This window comes from Pygocentrus nattereri, chromosome 15 (assembly GCF_015220715.1).
Source record: "Pygocentrus nattereri isolate fPygNat1 chromosome 15, fPygNat1.pri, whole genome shotgun sequence".
Taxonomy (NCBI): Eukaryota; Metazoa; Chordata; class Actinopteri; order Characiformes; family Serrasalmidae; genus Pygocentrus; species Pygocentrus nattereri.
In genome coordinates, this window is record NC_051225.1 from 10,151,978 (window position 1) to 10,175,342 (window position 23,365).

The 23,365-nt window shown below is 41.1% G+C and overlaps 1 protein-coding gene across 2 annotated transcripts in view; it reads left to right on the top strand.

Annotated features, from left to right (window-relative positions):
• Positions 1-23,365, top strand: part of znf609b (zinc finger protein 609b) — a 56,406-nt gene that overhangs the window by 29,042 nt on the left and 3,999 nt on the right. For both annotated transcript variants that reach the window (XM_017709816.2, XM_017709815.2), the window contains exons 3-7: positions 5,155-5,377; positions 14,753-14,840; positions 15,876-18,177; positions 18,672-18,996; positions 21,227-21,592. In XM_017709816.2, the coding sequence (XP_017565305.1) occupies positions 5,155-5,377; positions 14,753-14,840; positions 15,876-18,177; positions 18,672-18,996; positions 21,227-21,592 (3,304 nt within the window). The remainder of the gene's footprint in view (positions 1-5,154; positions 5,378-14,752; positions 14,841-15,875; positions 18,178-18,671; positions 18,997-21,226; positions 21,593-23,365) is intronic.

Sequence of the window (23,365 nt, forward strand, 5' to 3'; positions counted from 1 at the left end):
CTGTGAATTCCCAACCTAATGTTGATACTAATGATGCACTGTGTTCACTTATGACAGCAAGGTAAATGGTTAGGGTAAACGAAATAATGGCTAATTTAATGTTTTTATTTAATTTTATGTTTTGTTTTCCACTTTTTTATGGAGTAAAGGCAGCACAAATTAAATAACCACTCCCATCTCTGTAACTTATACCGAGATTTATTATCCCGTGGGAATCACTCAAACATTAGATGCTCTCAGGTAAACTCACCATGGAAAACTAATCCTGTTCAAATAGTTCTTAAGTTGAATGTGAAGAATGGAAAAGTATATGGCAAATAAATGTTTCTGCATGATTGTTTAACATATAAAACATATTTTACCTGATGTTGTTTTAATGTCCAAGTAGGCATTACAGCCCTTTTTTAGCAGCGTCGTCTCATGTGGACCCGTCACATTTTCGGTCGACTTGTTTCACTCAGCGAGTGAAATGGAGTTGGGCTTTGAACTGTTAAGTGTATGCGGGTAACTCCAGCTGCCATCTGCGATTCTCAGCTTTGAGCGCTTAAACCCCCCCACCCCCACCCTGCGGAAGGCCGGGTTGTATTTCATCCTTCAGTGTGTTATCCAGGCCTGTTTGGACTTCTGCTCACCCCGTCAGTGCTTAAAGCACGTTTTACTGACTAGTCATAAGCCCATTCAAAGAAGGCTATGGAGCAGGTCTCTGAAGTCTAATGTCCTCCGCGACCACAGTCTGCAAGAAAGGTTGATTATAATCACATTTTGGGGGGGTTTATTGCCACCGTGTTCAGCCAGGTCCTTCAGATTTTACCTTATTCCATGCTTCTCATGGTAGATTGTTGAGATGACTGTAAATGACTTTATCCTTATAAGTGATCCTCACTGCTGGTTAGCGCATGCAAACAAGCAGTGACTCAGTTGTATGCAGAGTAAAAATTAAAGTGTCAGTTTGACTGAAAAAACTAACATGCCTGACTGAATAGAGTAGTTTGAGCAAGCTCATCCTGAATGAGTGTCCATTCTAAAAAGATGTGACACAAAGTACCTTTAGTAAACCATTTTGAAGGAAGATACAAGGGCTGTGTTATTAGCATCATACTTAATTGCTGTATTGCTGCTGTCAGGAGAAAACCTCATATTTCTAAAACGATACTTTACTGAAGAAGAAAAAACCTTCTGAACTTCGAACTGAGGTTAATGGAAAACAGTTATTTGAAACCAGCCATCATGCATTTCCGAACTGCCACTAATGCAACGTCGCTGCATCAACACACTTGGATGGGAATGATAATTCCCAATTCTGTTACACCTGCTAACAGGCGGCTACACTGGTTAGTGTTCAGTAGATTGATTGGGGGGTGGTATGCCTTCATTTGCAATTTCATTTTTCACATGAGCACGAGCCGTTTGTGACAAAAATAAACATAAACATAAAAATAAACATACATTACATTTTCCTTTTTTTTTTTTTTTTTTTTTTTCTTTTCTTTTTTTTTTCTTTTTTTTTTTTTTCTTTTTCTTCTAACTGACCAACATACAAATACATGTTCATTAGCACTAGGGGTGCATTTTAGGACATCCTCATCCGTCTCCGTCAGAATCGCCAACATTCCTCAAGATAAAAGTCCAGAACTTTCTTCAAGTCTCCAGAAAAAACAGTCATGACTCACATCTGGTGACTGAACATCAGACCAAATGCTGTCAGACCAAACGGCCTCGGAGAAAAATGATCAGACCAAACGCAAGCCTGGTCTAGCACAGACTGGTTCGTATGACTTAGAAAAGTAATGTGTATCTCGATATAAATGCCAGTGTAACATTTTTACAGCTTTTTCTGAGGCCATTTGGTCCGATACTTTGTCACAACAAAGTATTAAATACTCTACACACTTTCAGAAAAAGAGTGAAACTGTCAGTGTTTACATTCCTGAAAGCATAAAATCACCATTGAACTATATTTTCCCACAGTGAAAGATTAATTACCAAAGAGCAATTATGAATACAGGCATGTTGAATGGTACTTAAGTACCTATACACATGAAGTGTCATTAATTTTCACTGTACTTGGTAGCAGAGCGTTTACAGTTAGTATATGGGTTTGAGTGTCCAGTTGGTGCTGGCAGAGTTGATTGCGTGGGTTGGAACTGTTATTTTCTTTCATTAAATATTTGCGTTGAATAATGTATTGCTCACTGTCTTCTGTGTATTAATGAACCATTCATAGACATTGTTCCATTCGATGTCCTCTGTTTCACCAGATAGTAGTGCTGCACTGTTTAACAGATTAGATTCTGATTATCTATGAATTAACATGGCTGATAACCATGTGCTACAGTAGATGTTGGGCTTGATAACTGCCATGTGACTAGATCAGCCGTGTATGATGGATCACCACTGTACACACTGTTAATGGGAAAGTGTCTGTTGCCTCTTTTTCTCATAATGCTTTGTTGTTGTTGATGATGTTGATGTTGTTTTTTTTTTTTTTTTTTTTTTTAAATAACTCATTCACTGTCAAAGAATTTGGCCAAAAGCCTCTCCAATTAGAAATGTTCATAGGGCTAGGGTGCAAGTGCTCAAAACAATCTAGATTGAAATATCCCCTTCATAAAAGAGGACTCCGGCATGCTTGAGCAAGGCTCTTATTTTCTGTAAAAGCTGACAGCTGGACGATGACTGTTCGCACACCAGCAACCACTTTGGCAAGTCATGTGTGATCATAAATCACAAAGTGGTCTAGATGACATTAGATTTTCTCTCTAGTGTTAAGTTTCACACGGCAGCTAAAAGAAAAGTAATGGAAAGTCTGAGCCTGTTATGAATGTGATAATTATCCTATTGGACTTCTCCGAGGGTGTCTCAAGGCCCCTTTCTTTTTTCATCTAATCTCAATGTTTTTCCTCTTTATCTGAACTTGTATTCCACTCTAGTTCTGAAAGTCAACAGATTTTTCTTGCCATTTTTTGTCTGCCTAGGTAGGTTTCTTTACATTGAAGCCTTCATGTTTCTCTTTTGCTGCTGGGCTGTGTGGAGTTCAAAATGTTGTGTGGTTTCACCTTCTTGTTTGAGATCACTTTGCCTTCCAGACTGTCTCTGTCTTGTTTCTGGTCCGTTAACTCTTGTGGTTGTATAGCACAGGTAGAATCAATTACTGGCAGTTCCAGTGTTCATACCCACCACAGCCTGAGTCTTAAGTAAATGACTTGGAGTTCACACTATGAGATGCTTCCTTTTCCTGAGCCTTTTCCTGAGCCTTTTCCTGAAGTGCAGCTTAAGTAACTCAAAGGACGTCCTCATTCTAATGAGGTCCACAATTTGTGAGGGGTACGTCAGGGCTAGAATCTGGGGCATGAGCTTTTTTGCTAGGTGCTTCAGTGCTCACTCAAAGTCCTTTACTTCAGCCTTTGAGGTTTTTGATGTATTGTAATGACTTAATCTTTTTAATTTTAAAATACTAAAATGATTTTACAACCTTGTTTCCAAAAATGTTTCGAAGCTGTGCAAAATGTAAATAAGAACAGAATGTAATGGTGTGCAAATTTTTTAAACCCTGTATTTCATTGAAAATGATACACAGACAACATATCAAGTGTTGAAACTGAGAAATACTTTCTTTTTTTTTTTTTTTTGGTATGTTCTCCACTGTGTTGCATTACCCCTTCTTTTAACAACGCTTTGTGTTTGGAAACTGAAGAGACCAACTTCTTTCATTTTTCGTTCTATGATGTGACAAATGTTTTCACTGGGCGACAGGTCTAGACTGCTGGAAGGCCAGTTTAGCATCCGGACACTCTTACTTTGGAGCCACATGGTTTTAATACATGCAGAATCTAAAATGAGCTCAGACCCAGAGAAGGCGGCAGCGTTTCTGGATCCTTTTCGTATTTGGTTTCTTAGTATGGTAAAGTTTTAAATTGTATTTGTGGATGCATCGATGAGCTCTGTTCACAGACAGTGGTTTTCAGATGAGTTCCTGAGCCAATGCAGTGATTCTACAGTGATTTCCAGTGCAGTGCCTTATTAGGTCCTGAAGATCATGGCAAGCCGATATGTTTTCAGTCTTGTCCCTTGCATACAGAGATTTCTCAGTTCTCTGAATCTTTTAATGATGTTATGTATTGTAGGTGATGATCTCTCCAAATTCTCTGCTGTTTTGCCACTGTGAACTCCTTCCCATCTTAGCCTCTTTGGAATGCTCTATTTATGTGCGGTCATTTTACGGGCCTGTTGCCAATTAACCTAATTATTTGTGAGATGTTCCGCCAGGTTTTTAAGCGTAACACGACTTTATCAGACTTTTGTTGCCTCATCCCACCTTTTTTGAAACATGCTGCTGGCATCAAATTAAAATGGGCATGTATTTCTCAATAAACATTAAATTTCTCAGTTTCGACATTTTGATATGTCGTCTTTCTACTATTGTCAATTAAATCTAGGGTTTGCATAATTTACACATAATTGCATTGTGTTTTTACATTTAGCACAGCGTCACAGTTTTTTTTTTTTTTTTTTGGAAACATGTTTGTAATGAATTCTAATACTGAAAAAAGTATGCACATATTTGTAGGGAGACTGATTAATCACTGAGGGGAAATGTGGGTAAAGACAGAAATCCACTTCGTCCGTTGTTGTAGATAAGTCATCCTTGAAACTTTCACTTTTCACAAAGTGAAACTAAGTGAAAACATCCTCTACAGAGAACCAACTTTTAATGCACAGCTTCATTTTTCATGCTTTTTGTTTACCATATTGAAAAAACCTCAAACTGTTGCAAGGTCCACATTTTGTGTGCGTGTGCGCGCGTGTGTATGTGCGTGTGCAATGTATGTATTTTTATTTATTTATTTATTTTTTGACGTTACATTCATCATTACAAGCTGAACAGAACGTCAATTGGCACCAATGGCACCCAAACGTGTTCATACAGAAATGTAGCATATGTAACTGTACATACTATAAATCGTTGTGTATTGTGTTTTGTTTTTTTTTTGGGTTTTTTTTTGTTTTGTTTTTTTGGTCTGTTTTTCACTGCTGTGAAATTCATTATGTAATTTGTAATTAACCATTCGCTGAAGAAGCACAATGTAATTAACTTGTGAGCACAAAGATTTCCATCCCTGCTAACAGAGATCTTGTGTGTCTTTCTTTCTGCAGATGGAGTCTCCGGTCTCCACCCCAGCCCCTCCCCCTCTCCACCTCGCCTCAGTGGGAAATACTGACATCGCCTCTCCGTGTGAACAGCTTATGGTGCGGACACGCTCCGTGGCTGTCAACACGTCTGATGTGGCCTTAGCCACGGAGCCAGAGTGCCTGGGGCCGTGTGAGCCAGGCACCAGCGTCAACCTGGAGGGCATCGTGTGGCAGGAGACTGAGGACGGTAAGAACTCAGGACATCAGTTTATTTTTGGAGCCTAATGGTGACCACCATGGCTGAAATATTTTCTATGTAGTGTTTTGGTGAAAAATCAAGTACACAAATTTCTCTCGAGTGTTGCAGATCATGCCAGGACATGTTTGGTGACAGATAAATTGCTTAAAAATGTATTGATATTTCAACCTGATTATTGATGTGTTTATCATACTATGCTTAAGTGGCTCTGACGACATTGCTAACATCTCTGCCAGGCTTGAGCTGATTAATAGCATCAGGATTCCATCTGTTGTGATTGCCTATTAAGTTGGCTTATTTAAATAGCAGCAGTTGTCTGGTTGTCTGTTGCTTTAAAAATGCTCAAAAGTAATCTTATAGTTTTTTTTATATTGTAGTATATGTCCTATAGTGGTAATATAACAGCAATGTTGTTTCTATGTAACAAAAAATGGCTAATGAAGAAATGTGAAGCATTTAGCAGTTAGTATTAAGAACAGCCTCTCAGTCAGGTTCTTTTCAACGCATACTGAAAATGCACTCAAACAGTGTGCTGATGTGTGATTTTAGGTTTTATTGACTTTCTATGCTTCTTGAAAAGCACCTCTCACTTGTGTGCCACTGCGCCCTCCCCACGATAGTATCTTCAGTTAACATTGTCTATGGAGCACGGTCAAACAATGGCATATTGTCCATGATATAACCAAGGCTGATGTCTGCATATTGTTGTTTTTGTGTGTTTGTAACACCTAAAGAAATGAATGTCATTTTTCTATAATGTTAATCTACTTAGTCCCAACCCCTCGCCAAGTACCTCTATAGTGCATCACGCAGGTGGAGGAATTTTGCAGCCTCAGTCGCACAGGGAAGGGATTGTGAAGTGCCTCTATTTTCATCTCTCCTGTAGCCATCTATTTAATGACCGGGCAGTCATGTACACGTGGACATGCAGGCATGTAAACACACTATATGGCCTTAGCACTGGCAAAGAAATGTAGTACCACATTTTTAGTGGCACACATGAGCACCTTTTAAATCATCTTATATTATTATTCAGAAATAACCAGATGAACAGTGGGTAGAACTGATAGACCTTTGGGCCAAATCAAGTAGTAAAGTCTTAATTGTCAGAGGCTGCCCTTTCAGATGAGCTACATTAGCATTAATTAGGAATGCTAGTAATTTCTACGTTTTATAAATGTTTATGTATCAGCCTAAGCACATAAAACATCTTGCATCAGCACGTTCTATTAGCTTCCACTAGCTATATTAGCTGCGTTTGTAGCTGCAAAGAAATGTATTTTGGATTTCAAACATGTCTTGGTTAAGCAAATGCTTTTGGGCTAAATGTGATGTCTTTTCAAAAGATATATTTTATACTTTTTTTGAAGGAACTGCTACTTTTTAATATAAGATTTAGCACATTTGTTTTTAATCAGACCGAGAAACATCCAAACGTCTTGCTTGCTGCAGTCTGTTTTTATCTCAAAGCCACTTCCTAGTTAATTAGAACATTAATTGATTCTTGGCACCGGTGTTTGGATGTAAAGTTTGGATTCTGCAGTGCTGTTTTTCACTTCAGTTTCTTTTTTTTTTTATCATCAAAGCCACAGTTATGCCGCAGAATCATGCACTGAACACAAAAAGTACCAAATCCTTAAATGAGAGCACACACAGGCTGTGGGTATAGGCAGGCGGGTGGAAACCGCCCACACTGTGCCTGCTGGTACCCTTCAAGCAGCGGCACATAAAGAGGCCGCCTCATCAGCATTCAGTGTGCTGGTCGCTTAAGTGTTTGCTTTCTCTCCTGCCATGGGGATGCTTTCTCTGATTCACTCTGCGCTTCTTTTAGCCACTCTTGCATGTGTGTGTATATGTATGTGCATGTGTGTGTCAGGGCTGTAGAGTGTGACAGTCGTATGCACATTTGCAATTATAAATATACTGGGATAAGAAAAATATTAATAAGTGTGTGCACATAGTCACACTTTGCATTACTATCATTTGAGGTTGGCTAAATCAGTGAAAGGAACCAATTGTTTTGTGGCCATTTTATATATATATATCACACACACAAACATATACACATGTACTGTTGAGGCACATTATTATGACCACTTCATGTTCACAAGCTGGTGGTGGCAGCATTACGGTCAGAGGATTGTTTCTGTGGCATACTATGGGCCCAATCTCTAGCCTATATGCAGGGCACCTTCAACCAATCTGGGTATGAATCCAGATCACATACCACACACACCCATACATGATGATTTGTCTTCCCTGGGGCAGATGGGATCTTCCAGCAAGGCAGTGTGACATGTCACACGGCTAGAAATGTCCAACATTGGTTGGAAGAACATGACCAAGACTTCCAAGTACTACCTTGGTCCCCTAATTCCCCAGACTTAAACCAAACTAAGCATCAGTGGGACCACCTTGGTCGTTGTGTTCGCTCTATGGATCCTTCCCCATGCACCCTCCAGCAGTTGTGGAATGCACTACAGTCAGCATGGCTCCAGATACCTGTGACAACCGACCAGGTTATTCTGGATATTAGCTGGTGGTTATAATAATGTAACTCGACTGTTTACAAGCATACATAGATAATAGCATTCATAGACTTTCTGCTATTGTCCACCATATATTGTCTTCAGTCTCAACATTTGTTTGTCGTACAGGCTTTTTGGATCTGCTTTAAGTAAGAGTTCTGCTGCCACTCTGATGCACTGATTGGTCAGCGAGGTTTTAATGCTAGGATAAGATGCAGAAAATAGAACACTCTTCTGAATTCTGTCAGTTTAGGACTTGTGTTGAAAGATGACCATTCATATGATAGCTGATGTTAGGGTCAGAAACAATGAAAGAGAGCTAATCTGTTGGCCCATCATGTTCTGAGGAGAAAAATATAAAAATATATATTTTTAAAATATAGTACTACATCCTTAGCCTGCTAGTACCATGGCTACCTCCTAAATAAGTATATGTATAGCCCTTTTTGTCCATGTGTGCATGACAGTCCTCTAACGAAGTTCGAGAGCTTCCGGGAAGAAAGGAGAACAAGTCTATATACAATCCCAGGCTCAGGCCACTAAGGCCACTGAAGCCCTCCACCTAGTTAATCTACTGGAGGGGTGTAGTCAGGGGGGTTGCTGGTCCCAGGCTTCTCTCATCTGCTCCCCCTGTGGAAAGCATGTAGGAGGCAAGACAGTCTGTTCTGCAGGTGCTGGATTTGATCATCTTTCTTGGCTGAGGGAGCTCTTGGTCCACCAGGGTGCCTCTGTCTTTTTTGAAGTCTTTTTTTTTTTTTTTTTCCTCCTCATTGCAGAAGCGGGCAGATCTGTATCTTGGTGACACTTTGTGTGGGTGGAAAGTGGAGCAGCAAGATCCTGTGGCAGAGAAAATGTCTTTCAAGCACTTTGAGATGGCTTTTGGTTGTGCTCGACTCCCTTAAGGATGTCTCAGTCTATCTGCCCACATCTTTCACAAGCTTGAGTTGTTATGTCCTGGTGCTGCCCGCATTGCTGTAGTAAAAGGCAGCGTCGGACCAATTTCCAAATGTCCATTTTCCTGTTTGTGAAATACTTAGGATAATTGGTTTCAGTGTGTACATGGTATGTTTGCTTACTTGAACACGAGAAACCTGTACAAGTCACCTGTTTTAGTGATTTAAATGTTGAATTACTGTGCCAGGTGCACTGCCATCTAACCTTGTTGGCCTCCCTGTTGTACTAAGTGGACCAACACCCAAATATCTGGTCATTTATGGTCCTATGGTGTTTACCTCATCCAGCAATGGAACATAGACTCTAGATGAAAAATGTGTAGAAACAGAGAGGGCCCGTCTACAGGCAGTGATGGTAAGCCTACAACGTGCGCCTACATGGTAGGTGTATAGTGATCAAATGTAATCTTGGAACACCCATCATACTTACATTTATTTATTTAAGAATTATTTAATTTGTCAACTTATGGAAAATGTCCTTTACCATATTCAGAAGTACATATTGTTAGCTGTATTATAACTTATGAATCAGTACTTGGGGTCCAACTAAACAATGGCAAAATAGAAAACTTTCACTTAACCTCTGTTTTATTACACAGAAGATTTTGGGATATCCAAATGCACATTGAAACCAGAGATTTGCAGTGCAGCTCCTGGAGAGCCACCATCCAACACACCTGACTTAATTTCATTAACATTCTCAAAAATACTGCTTTAGTAAACCTGACTATTTAGTTGATTTGTCAAATATCTGAATCGGTCAAAAATATTGTCTTCATTACAAATTGTAAATTCCACAATTTACAATCTAAGGCCCATGGGCCAAATCAAGCCCTTGACACAGTCCTGTTGAACCCTTGAGATTATTTAAATTTCCTATTGATTTTAGCCTGTTCCACTCTGAGATGCACTACAGTCCCCAGCAGGCACTGCAACATAGTGTGAGTTCTGGGCCTCTTCCCCCAGCAACAGTCTATGGACCAGCAGTTACATATAAAGAAAAAAGACAGGTGTTGAGTTCAAGCAAATAGACAATTTTAAAAAATACCAAAAACTATTTATTTTTATTTATAATTATTTTTGAATAAGTATTCAAGGCCTATTTTTGCTGTTGCAGTTTTAGCTTGTTTGAACGCTGTTCCGTTGGGTCATGGCAAAATGTAAAAATGAAATGAAAAACACAGCTGGCCCACAGATCTGCTGAGATTTTTTCAATATGGCACTGTTAGTGGTTGAGTTTGACTCCCCTGATCTAAGCTGAAAAATGGACTGAAGTGGTAGAGGACACTGAAAGTGTGTCTTTAGATATTCAAAAGAGAAGCCTGGTTGGTTATCAGATGTGCACACTTGCTTTACTTGACCTCTTATGCTCCATGGTATATTTTGGTTTGTCCATCTGAATTTATGTGACCAAGTCATAAGGCAAATTATTCAGTAACTGCATGAAATAAATGCAATTTTTTATTTATTTACTTATTTTGTAAAAGTTCCCCTCAAATGAACAGAAAATGTTTTATGAACTACACATATTGCCATATACTTACAACTTACTGCTGAAAGCCAAAAAATCTTTAATTTTTACAGAGCAGATCACTGATGAGATGCAATCTGTTTATAGTTTATAGCCCAGATTTGTGGAAAAATGGGTTAACTTTCAGTAGAAAAAAAAAATCATGAGTTCAGCATCTTTTATTATAAGGGTTTTAAAGTTATATCACCATCTATTTGACTGGAAAAGACTGTTACAGCCTCATACTACACTCACCATCTGAAGGTAGCTTATGAAATATGAAAGTTATAAAGAATGTGACAGTATGTAGTGAAGGTGGACATGGAGATGGTTGGTGAGAAAGTAGAGGAGGCAGTGGATAGGGCAAGATGGAGGCAGATGATCCGCTGTGGCGACCCCTAAAGGGAGCAGCCAAAAGAAGATGAAGAATATGACAGCGCGCTTTGAAATCACCGGTGGTTCCAAGAGCTTAAGACTGTATGTTCTCAGTGAATTACTGGGATCATTTTGAGTTTCATTTAGTAAACCTGGTCGTTATTGTTGGTTGTTACATCACTTCTGAAAGTTACAAAAGAATGAATAAAAATTTTAGCTTGTAAAGTAACGAATAAACTAATAAGACATTGTATTGAGAAAGTGTCCCAAGGCTACTTTTGAGCACCGTGTACAACAAGTGTACGTACAGAATGTACTTGGTTTAAGAAAAGTTTTGCCAGAGTAAGTGCTTATACTACATTTAATATGGTTGATCCATGTTTTCTATAGTTTGCGCTTTCTTTCACTTTTCTTGAAGACTTCCCTGACTGTTTGTGCCAAACACACCCTTATCAGCAAAGCTGGCTTTTGCTCAAAACTGTGGAGCTTCAAAGCTGCTTCAATTTAAAGCTTTAAAAGTTCAGCTTTTAGTGAAAAATTGAGTGTAAACTTGCTATGAAAACCTTTTTTCCTCTGTGTTTATCTGGACATCCAGAAAAGACACATTAAAAAACAGGCTTGTCTATAGAAGATCTTTAAACTGTATGTTGTTATAAGCCAGTAGCCAAAAGTGAGGCTGTCTCTGTGTGAAAGGAATAGTTTGACTAAACGTGCTAACATGGCTAACAAGTGAAGCGTAGGAGCTACCAGTTAGCATGGCAATATTTGCATAGTGCCAAAGGGCGGCATATTAGGTACTAATCTTAATTTGCTGTTAGCAGTATTAGCTTTTTTTTGACACTGCTGTTCTTTGACACAATTTTGAGGATAATCTCCAGCTACCCAAATGCTGAAGTAAAAATTGTAAGCAAATGAGGAAGCCATTAGCAAAATGTCAAACAGAGCAGTTTTCTACATGGTTATTGAAATGATGCCATTTGTGCCATGCTTTAGTTCAGCTTTAGGGATAAAATCAATTGGAACCCACATCTCTGAGGCTTAAGAGTATGCGTACTTAATTACAGCGCTGATGAAATACAGCATGTTCTTCCAGCCAACCCAAATCAGCAACAGCTCTGTTTTCAGTTCCATGCAAAAACAAGACTCTGTTCCAGTGCATTGTTATTTTTGACTGCAAACCACAGATTTATCCATTATTCTCCGATTTGCTGTGACTCAGGTTCATATATGAAACCAAGTGGGCAGAAAAGCTTTCAGTTCCCAATGAGACAGCGTGAGGCAGGTATTTCAGATGATGTTTCAAGGCATCACTGACACAGATCCTCTTGGCGCGGAGCTGAAGGCGCACCGGGGTCACGCTGGTGCCTCGTCCACCCTCACAAGCTTCACATGCTGATGCCTCCAAATGTCAGCCCTAAATCTTCAAGTTTATTGCTCTTGAAGCAGAGCCCAGAAAGCCCTCTGCTCTGAGACGGGCAAAGGGCCCGGTGCCAGGGAGTACGGCTGGACCCACAGCTCTTTTGCCAGTGTACTGATGTCACCCACCGTGCTGCACCTTCCCCACAGCAGTTTTTACAGCCACTTGTGCCTTTTTTTTTTTTTTTAACATGCTTTGCTGTTCCATGTTTAATCACACAGTTTGTATTGCACATTTTTTACACGTGGTATGAGCTGGTATTTTTATTTCAATCCAGTGTTCAAATGTGGCTGTATATAAAAGAAGTTGTCAACCCTGTGGAAGATGGGCAGTTCACCTTTTTTTCTCATTTTCGAGTTTTGGCTCTACCGGTGGCTTTTCTGAAGCTGCATCCCCAACCCCCCCACCCCCAATATACTGTTTGAACACTTTTCAAATCAAGTTTTATCCTCTTTTATGTATAGTTACATGAGTTACAGTCAATGCATAATTGCCTGGTTATGTAATAGTTGTTTGAGCTCACAGCAGTACTTTTACACAATTGTTAGCTTTCACAGTGATATTTTTTTATAGCAACAAACAGGCAACAGATGAAAATGCATGTAATTCACATCCTGTGTTAATACAAGACAGCTGAAAATGCTATTGAGCTTCTGACTGCTGTAAGTGCTATAACACTTTTAGAGGGCAGAAGTTAATAATGTTTATTTGAACTCAACCTGTTTCTGTCATCAGTTGGGAGCTGCTGAGTATTGACAGCCAACGTGGTTGCATACACTTAAGGGGACAATGAAATGATTAATTGCTTGGTTAATTGAATGGTTAAATGGAATTATTAAATGGTTAATTATTTATATGCCAACTAATCAGCTAAAACTTCACAGTTGTGACAATCCTATATGTAGCCCTTAACACTTGGCTACACAGCCATAACTGTGTCACTTTCATGACTGTTATTGCTAAACTGTACACATTCTGGTCCCTTCGTGGCAGAGTGGTCACGTTAATGACCGATATGGGTCACTTACAACAATGAATGTGAGCCGTCACAGAAGAGAGTGGATTTGAGTGGAAAAACCAATGTGAACATAGCCACACAATGGCAGTTAACACTGCTGTGCTATGAAAAAGTCCAACTGGAAGACAGCAGCGTTGATGATGCGTGAAGGGCCCGGAGCTCAACCTCCTAACTGCTTTAGAGGTATTTATTAATGGACTGTAAGAGCACAGGGAGGACGCATGCCAAGCTTCTGTTTGTTCCGCCGAGGCCTTTGAAGGGCATGAGAGGTGAAATCATTGGCCATTCACCCCGAGTTAGCCCTCGGGTTCAGACAGGTGGCCGGAGGAACGCTAATGACTCTGGGTGAAAGAGGAGGGGGCCTACGCTAATGTGCTCCTCCAGTGACCCCATTGACATTTTTCAAAGGGACGGCAGTAAGCTTTGCTCTGGCAGTCTGGCAGGCCCCCCGTGTGTGACATGAGGGGAGTGGGAAAGAGTTACACGTGGTATGTTTTAGCAAAACATGTTTCATTACTTATGAGGACATTAGAGCTTTTGTTGGAGGGTGTTTATCTGTGTTAGCACTAAAGGAATGACTGCATTTGCTACGTTTGGCACGTAGTGTGGATCTTTGTGAGTAAAAGGAGGAAAATGACTGAATCTGTCTTTAAAATCCAAATGTTTTAATGAATAGGCTGTACGAATAAGGGAAACCTACATACCGCTCTACTTGACTTCATATCTCTCTGACTTTTGTCTAAATGTGTCTGTGGTTCATTTTAGTGTGTTTAAAATGAAGCATTTTGTAAGATGAAATGGAGCCTGGATTGTTGTTTCACTTAGTGCTTTACTGTTAAAACTTTATCCTGAAGTGTCTGTGACATAATCTTAAGTCTGTGTTCCTGGGTTAGCTCTGCCAGATGCAGTTTATCAACCATTATGTGCTGACACCAACACCACGGTGCAATGGCTGAGACGTTTTCAGCCACATTTAGCCTTTTTAACTGCTAAGAGTGCATAAATATAATGTCAGCCAGTTTGATTATTACTGCTCTGACGGAAGCGCAAAATCATAGTGATGCCCTCATCTCACCCAAACAAGCCTGTCTAGTGGAACTCTTTGATCCTATGCCATGCACATGCCCTTTTATTTGCTTCAGCTGTTGTCGCGCTGTAACTACACCTCTACTGGAAGCGGAGGCAGGGACTGCTCAGTGCTGCAAAGTCAGATGGAGGACACCATCAAACAATTTTCCCCCAGAAATGACTCACTGTGCACCTTGCAGCCTCTTAGCTGCTGTAATCATGAAGCAGGCAGTAAAAATAGGAGGGTTGCTTTGAGAGCGCTGCCCTCAGAAACCTCCATTTGATCTGTTTTAAATGGGAATGGCGCATCTGCCACGGTTGTGCAAGGAATACAGAAAGAGAGAGAGAAAGGGAGAGCGGCCGCTCATGAATGAGTCACAAGGTTGAAGGAAGAACTCTACTGTATAATTGTGCCGTTGAGCCTTTGTAGAGATGACAAAGGGAGAGGACTTATTCTGCTGCTATAATGAGAATCCTCTTTTCATCTTTTATAGGGATGCTGGTGGTTAATGTGACATGGCGGAACAAGACGTATGTAGGTACGCTACTGGACTGTACTCGCCATGACTGGGCTCCCCCTAGGTATGTATAAGGATATAATACGTCCTTATCTCCACTTCAAATAAAAATCACATCTAATGAAACCCTTTCAAACCAAGACAGGCACACATGCAGCGTCTTCAAAGCAGGGCACCTCATGCAAAATCTTTCAGTTCTGCATAATGTAGTTAACATTCTAAATAGATACAGTTACAAAAAAGAATATCTAATCTAGTTTATTCAATCCACTCATCCAGCCATGCTGGTTTATCTGGGCCGACTGTGACAGGAGCTGCTGTGGAGCATGATTAGATCCTTGGCTCTGCTGCACTGCTTCCCTATCAGCTCTCAAAGGCACAACCTGTGCCTGTCTGTCAGCTCTCCTTAGACACGGGTTCCTCCTCCCCCCCTTGGGAGCGTCAGTAAGCCAGGTGTATCCCACACACTTCATCTTAAGCCTCAGGGAGGAGGCCAGACACAGTCTGCTCTGAGCCTAACAGGAAAGGATAAGAATAGAACGCTCTCTCTAGCAGGAGACAGAAATCCAAATATTGTCCCAATCCATTTTCACTCTTGAGTGATGAGGCATATTAACATAGTGTTGATGGTGTACTCAGTAATTGCTTGACATCAAAGAGGATTATGATGATTTATTCATTTGAACATGGTTGACTGCAAGTTTTAAAATCCATTTGACATGCATCATGATCCTTTCATAGCCTGACAAAAATGAATAGGTCAGCCACTGTGCTTAAAACTGTTGAATAATTAGTCTTGCATTACAGAAGATGAGGCTTAATTTCCAGTTTTTATTAACAAATTCAAGTGTGTCTCTTACGAGAACACAGTTGCAATAAGGCAGATTAAAGCATGCTTGATCTACTGATCTACCAGTACTGAAGTTTAATCTCTTACTTTCTTTAGTCCTTCCAAAGATTTTTCACTTGTGTTTCCACTTCTGTTGTATATTAATTTGTGATGCCGAACATGCATAATCTAGCGCGATGTCATCCGAATTGCACATCACTGCCGTATTTTATAGCTAATCTCATGCCAACTTTTCAATGAATTTTTTAGGTTCTGTGAATCTCCTACGAGCGACTTGGAGATGAGGAATGGCCGTGGCCGAGGTAAGAGAATGCGTCCGAACAGCAACACCCCAGTCAATGAGAACAGCAATTCCTCTGACAATAAGGCCAGCAACAATAGCAAGACCAGAGCCGGATCCAACAGCAAGGGTCGGCGTGGCAGTCAGAACTCTTCTGAGCGGAGAACCCCGCCTAATAGCAACACGGAGGATGTCAAAGCCAGTCCTTCATCAGCCAGCAAGCGCAAGAACAAGCCTGCTTCTGACATGGAGCCCAACTCAAGCTCAGAGGACACTAAAGGCAACAAGCGTATGCGCACAAATTCTAGCAATGCAGTTACACCTTCCGGACTCTCTATTCCCACCATTAAGACTGAGTGTCTTCCTCCTCCTCTAGATCGCAACTGCCCCTCACCAGTACTTATTGACTGCCCATACCCCAACTGCAACAAGAAGTACAAGCATATCAATGGTCTAAAGTATCACCAGGCTCGTGCTCATAATGATGATGACATAAAGCTGGACATGGACGGGGATAGCGAGTACGGGGAGGAGTCGTCCCTCCACCCTGAACCAGGCAGCTGCAATGGAGCCTCTGTCTCACAGAAAGGGTCTCTTTCCCCTGCACGTTCAGCCACTCCTAAAGGAAGAGGATTTGATGCTCAGAGCTCATCTCCTTCCCCTGGGAAATTCGGCTCCAAGTCTAAGAAGAAGAACGGAGAAACAGATGTGGAAGCTTGTGGCATCCCAATGGATGGCTGTGAGGATGGGCCTTCCCTCACTGACGATGCCAGCAATGACGGCATGGAGGACAAGAAGTCCAAAAAGTCCAGCAGCACAAAGGCTGATAAGCTGTCCCAGAAGAACATGAAGACTTCCAGACCAATGGCGCCAGCCATCCCCTCTCAGCAGATGTACTCTCTACAGCAAACGCCGTTCAGCACAGGGAGCCCCAGTCATCCTCCGTCAATGAGCTCAATGATGCAAGCCATTCCCAAGAGCCCTCAGATAAAAGGCATTCAGCCGAAAACGGGTGTGTCTGGAGAGTGCTCTCCCATGAACCCTGTTCTGGGGAACCCAAAGGACAAAAAGAAAAAAGACAAGAAAAAGAAAGAGCCTGGTAAGGATGCAGACAGCCCCAAGCCTGCAGGTAAAGGCGGGAAAGCTGAAGGGGGGAAAAGCCCCTACTCAGAGTCCTCTGATCCTGGAACCAGAAGCGAAGGCCATTTAAATGGCTCTTCGGATCTTCACCAGAGTCGTCTGGCCAGCATCAAGGCTGAGGCTGACAAGATCTACAGCTTTACAGACAATGCTCCTAGCCCTTCCATTGGAGTAGCAAGCCGTATAGACAACACTGGACAGCCGGCCACTCCCCTCCATGTGCAGAATGGGGCTGATAACTTTTCAGTGAAGACAAACAGCCCTGCATACTCAGATATCTCTGATGCTGGTGAGGATGGTGAGGGTAAAGTGGAAGGTGTAAAGTCTAAGGCAGAAGATCCATCTGTAAGGGAAGGGGCAAAAAAGGCTCTGTTTCCCTCACAGGCCTCCAACAAAGAGTCACCTTATTACACTAGCTATGACAACTACTACTCTCCAAACTATGCCCATCCTAGCCCTGGCAGCGCTAGCACTGGAGGTCCAGTGCCAGATGGCCAAGCCATAAAGGTGAAGAAAGAGGAGGAGCAGGAATTGAGCGAGGAGAAAATTAAGCTAGAGGCTCAGGAGGAACGCAAAGCAGACACAGTCTCTTGTCCACCACATCAACAGCAACAGCAGGCCTCAGTCATCCAGCAGCGCTCTAACATGTACATGCAGCCTCTGTACTACAGCCAGTACTATGTTCCTCCCTACAGTTACCCAGACCAAGTTTATCACAACCACCTCATGAACACTAACCCAGCCTACCGGCAGCAGTACGAAGAAAGGCAGAGGCTGATGGCTGAACAGCACAGGGTAGCTGAGAAGAAGAGTGATGCAAGTATGAAGGACAGAGAAGGGTCCATGAAGGAGGACTGGAAGCAGAAAGGTCCTGTTCCCCCAGGGCTCACAAAAGCCCCCAGTCTCTCCGACTTGGGCAAGCCACAGGTACCCGGCAAACAGAGAGATCCGTCTTCCGAGCCAGCCAAGTCGGTCATCATCCCCAAAGGGGAGGAGGCTAAGCTCCAGCCCCAGCAGACTGAGGGCCTGAAGGTGAAGCTTAGTGAAGGTGGTCATCATGGCAAAGAGGACTCCAAAACGGGAGTGGAATCTGCCAGGACGGGCATGGAGCAGGCCATGTGGTATAGACAAGTAAGGAGGCATCTTTCTACGTGTTTTGTAATAAATGTACCCCGAAATGTAGGCGACCTGTCAAGTCATGGTTGATGTCTGAAGTGTGCTTCTTCATTTCTGCTCCAGAGTTATGAGTCTAATGTAGCAAACAAGTAGTGGAGCTTGTACCCCACTAATTAGCATCATGCAACCGGTGTGCATAAATCACACCAGGTATAAGCTTCCAGGGCTTTGCTACATTCGCCTCGTATCTCCAGCGAAAGCTGAGTAAACCAACTTGGGACCAAAAAAATGACACTGATCAGCTATATTTTGTGTGAAGGGAAATATATGTAAATTGCAATTTTCAGTAAACTGTTGTTATATAATTGGAGTAGTGCATAACTTTATTTATTGTGGTCATGTGAAAGTGAATTAAAAGTGAGCTTTTGGCTTAGGTTTCCACTTTGTGCAAGTCATTTCATGCCTGCTCAGTATCCCAAGTTGTACAATTACATGACCATGTTTTTCAGTATCCTGAGAGCCAGAGGCAGGCTGATGAGGAGCGAGAGCGGGACCGTGAGAGGAAGAGCAAAGATGAGAGGCCCCGCCCTAAAGAGGCTAGCTCCAAAGAAGAGAGCAAGGAGGCTGCTGACCGCTCGTCTGCCCCACTCTCCGAGGACTACCGCGGGGCGGGGAAAGACCCTCGGGCAAACACTCACATGCCTTTCTCGTCTGCTCTGGCACAGCAACAACCGTACATGCACTACATGCATGGCTACCCCTATGGGCAAGGCTATGACCCCAACCATCCTGGATACAGGGGAATGCCTTCAGTCATGATGCAGAACTATCCAGGTATGATCATTGCTGGCTTTTGGACGTGAGCAGTGTATTTACTTAAAAAGAGAAATCCTTTATAACTAAGATTACTTAGAAGTTACTTTACTTTTAAGGTATTCTCTAAAACCTGTACAAATCTGTACCAACTGAAAAGTTCAAGGGGAAACTTATTAATGCTTTATTTGGAATAAAGTAGCCAATCAGAGTACACATTTTAAAGCCCTGTTAGTAGTGTTGACTTTAAAGAAGACTGGCTACTTTTGATAACATAGAAAAACAGCTGTCCTGAAATTAAAATTGGCAGAATAAAATTTGAAGATGACAAAATCAATCAACCTTTATTTTGACTCTGAAGTAATGAAGTAATTGAGGGCAACCCTCATTTTTAATGTAGCCGAGCAAAATCCGGCCTGTTTCCTAGTCCTGCCTGTCCAGGTAAAGTTGCGGTTCTGTTTTTATCCACAAGTTTCATGCATTAGCCTGATTTTAGATGTTTCAACAGATTGCTCATCAAAGTAGGGGTGCTGTGGCTGCACTCACATTCACTACAAATCAAGTTGCCAACTGTTGCAGGTACCATGTGCACAGATTACATACTGAAACAGGCATGGGTAATTGCTCTGTAGAGGGAATGTATGTTTTGAATGCATTGCACATACTTGTGATTGCTCTACTATGTCCGTGAGTAATGTAATTCTTATGAAGTCGCTAACTATAATGCAGTTTTAGATGTAGTGTGAGTGACGAAATGTTTGCCTTTATAAAGTTTGAATCCAGTGACATTATGCAGGTTGTTAAAATTAAATTCAACAGTTAGAAAATGCCAAAATGCCCCCACACAAGATGGGCTCCTTTTAACATCAGTGCCAAAAAGGATAAATTGTAATAGCCATTTGACAGGTATCTCTCAGACTGGAATAACCCTGAGTAGTTTGTTTTTTCCCCCCCCTATATCACCTTACTGCAAAGATGTTGGCAGCAAGGAAAGTGTGAAATCAAGCTAGCAGAAATAGGTCTCTAGCAACACATTTATCAGCTGTTAGTTTAATACCATGCTCTGTGGGTTTGGAGCATATCGACAGTTAAGTCAATTTCTGTCTGTCTTAAGGCAGAAAGAAACCGTATCTATTCATGAAGTGATATATGTGCTTGTTTTTTATTTGGTTGTTTAAATAAAGTGACAACAAAGCTGTAAACAAGTAAACAGTTCTGAGCAAAACTGTTAGTTTGAAATTCAGTTCAAATGTAAATGTATCTTAAGCTCTGTCTCTCAGTGTGAAGCTCAGTCTCTCACTTCTTTATTTGTCAGATCAAGTGATCTAATAGCTTTTTCTTGGTGTTGCCTTAAGTTTCATTATATAGCTTCACTTCAACTTCACTTCCTCAAGTAAAAAGACATGCTTGTTTTAACATGCTTAAGTATATGCATGCACAGACATGGCTGTTGTGGGCCAATGTCAATATTTAATATCATACATATTCATGTACGTATCTGGCAATGATGATGCTGATACATAACATTTATGAAATGTAGAAACTGGGAGTACATTTGCCTTATGGAGACATATAACACTAGTTTCTATTGGGCTACAAGTGTAGTAAAACAAAAACTGTAGACATTATAGTACAGTAGCCCAGGATTGGCTAAATAATCTAGGCTTTAAGTGTATGATAAATGTCATCAAATAGCAGTTTCAGTTTGAAATATTGCTCAAATTCAAACATCTGTGTTATTTCTTTTAAGCAAATGTCTGCCGACATCAGTGTGATATCATTGCACATCCCTGTGTAAAGAGGAATTCTGCCAATTTTTAAACATTGCTGCTTAATGTAATTGTTGAAATGTAAACACGGCCGTTCAAAGTTGTTTAATGTGTAATAGTTTACTTTGGCGATACTTGCAGACTCAGAATTCTTTATACTGGTGATGATGGGAACCATGGGTTTCAATGTCTACAATGCATATATAGCCATTTTATTTAATATTCAAAATGATTGTTGAGCTTAAACATGGCTTCTGAGTTGTTGTAAGTAATGTTGATAATGGTAAAATGGTGGTAAGTTGTGGGGACATTTTCTTTGAGGACTGCTTTGCCTAACCACAACCTGCAGGTCCACCATCCCTGTCAGTAGCACTTTGAACAGTTCAGGCTCAGCAAAATTCGCTAAAACTAAGCATTTCACATCAAATCACACCTTTGTTTACATCTAAACAACATCTAATCGCTGTTTCTTTCTTGTTCAGGTTCCTATCTGCCCGCTGGTTACCCGTTCTCGCCTTACGGTGGTAAGATGGGCGGCGGGGAGGAGGGGGAGAAATCACGTTCCAGCCCCACAGTAAGCAGCAAGTCTGCCTCGGAGGCCAAAGCTCTGGACATCCTTCACCAACACGCCAATCAGTACAAGAGCAAGTCCCCTACAGTGAGCGAGAAGCCGTCCCATGAGAGGGACAGAGGAGCAGGGGACCGCGAAAGAGAAAGGGAGCGGGAAAGGGAGCGGGAGAGAGAAATGGATCGGCCTCGGTCGTCCCCTTCACAGCGAATCATGCCATCCCACCATCATCTGGGCTATCCTCTCGTGTCTGCCCAGTATGATCTGTCTTATGCCACAGGTATGCCTGACACACATGTGCACTCATCCATTTAAAGAGCCTGTATCCTGTATTTTTGATGTATTTTATTCTTTTCTTATGACATTTGAGTCTATGCACCAAAATGATAATAAATCATTTAACAAGAGCATTTACAAATAAATTTACAAAACAGTTCTCTTTGGCTGCCCTGTGTTGTGCCTCATCCAAAAAAAGTCTCGGCCAAAACACTCTATAGCTGTGTATATGCAAATACACTGGATTTTGTGACACCACAAAAATAATAAATTGAAGGAGACTGTTTTTGCATCTTGGTTGCATATGGGAACCAGAAAGTGAAAACTTTTGAAATTTTGGCATGTGTGAATTGTACATCAAACTCTTAATTCATTTAAAATATTTTTAAAAAAATTGTCATGATGTTTTCCCTCCTTTCGCACATCCATTGCAAGTCAAGGGGGCATTATGAAACGAGTACTTCACCTCAACTCTGTGTGCCAGATCAGTAGCATGTGGTCAATAACCACAGATAAGAATTTCCGCGAACTTAGTAAGGAACAGAAAACCTACTGACTCGAGACAGAGTGGGCAGGTGCTGAAACACTTTCCTTTTGGCTTCTATTCTAAAAGGCATTTAGAGTAAACAAGTTTTCTGTTCTTTTGCAAAAAAAGGCTCTAGCTTCTTAGGGGCCCCAAATCCTACAAGCTGATGTACTATAAAACTAATACGTAACTAATAGCAGTGACTACCACAAACTGTTGAATTTGTGTAAATTTCTAACTGGCATATTATGTATTTTGCCTGATTATTGCTGATGATTGGATTCTGATTTTGGACTGTAATAAGTTACAATTTAGATTACAGATCTCTCCAGCATTCTCTATCCAGGGCTCGTTCTCAAAATGCTGCATTTGTTGCTTATGCAGCCAATTTAGGTGGATCTAACTCTGGTGGCTGTGACAGCAGCATTTGCCATTATTAATGCATTACTTTATACATATTTTGGTAGCATGATTACTTTTTCTTTCTCTGGTGACTCCTCATGTTTCATGCAGTCAGACATTCATCATAAACATCACGCTCTTATGCACTTTGAACATGAGGATTAATCACAACCTTAGTATCTAAATCTGGATTAACAGAGAAGATTGTTAGCTGCTTTTGTAAAAACAAGTTAACTGGGGCTGTGTTAGTTTTGTGAAGGTGGCTCAGTAATAAAGCCTGTATGTTAAACTTGTCTTGTTAGTCAGACCCCAGATCAGTGACTTCTTGCTGTCCAAAGCAAATGGCATATGCAACACCACAAAAACACCATTACCAAACCAAGCAAAGCCTTTTCTTCTCATATTTGTTTTTCAGTCCCAAATGCATGTTCTTTTCTAAAGCATGCTTAAGCAGTTGCTACCCTCCCCCTCACTCAAGCATGTTTGACAACATAATTGTACAGAAGTAACCCAGAAGTTATTAGGGAGCCCCTGGTGGAAAGCTGCTAATGTCGCTTATTAGGTAGAGCAGGCAGCGTCCATGGTAATCAAACAAATGCTACAGATGCAGCAGGTGGAGATTAAGATGAAAAATGCTGTTGATTTAAATGAGCTGATTTGTTGGATCCGGTTTATTAAAGGAGGGAAAACACTACAATATGCAAGACAGTCAACAACCAGCTTAGCCTGAGCTGTTTGAAACTTCACTTCCATAATAACAGAATGTCTTGCTTTAGGACTGTTCCTTTTTTTTTTGTTTTTTGTTTTTTTTTCTTCCCCTCTTTCATTTTTTATTTATTTATTTTTTTG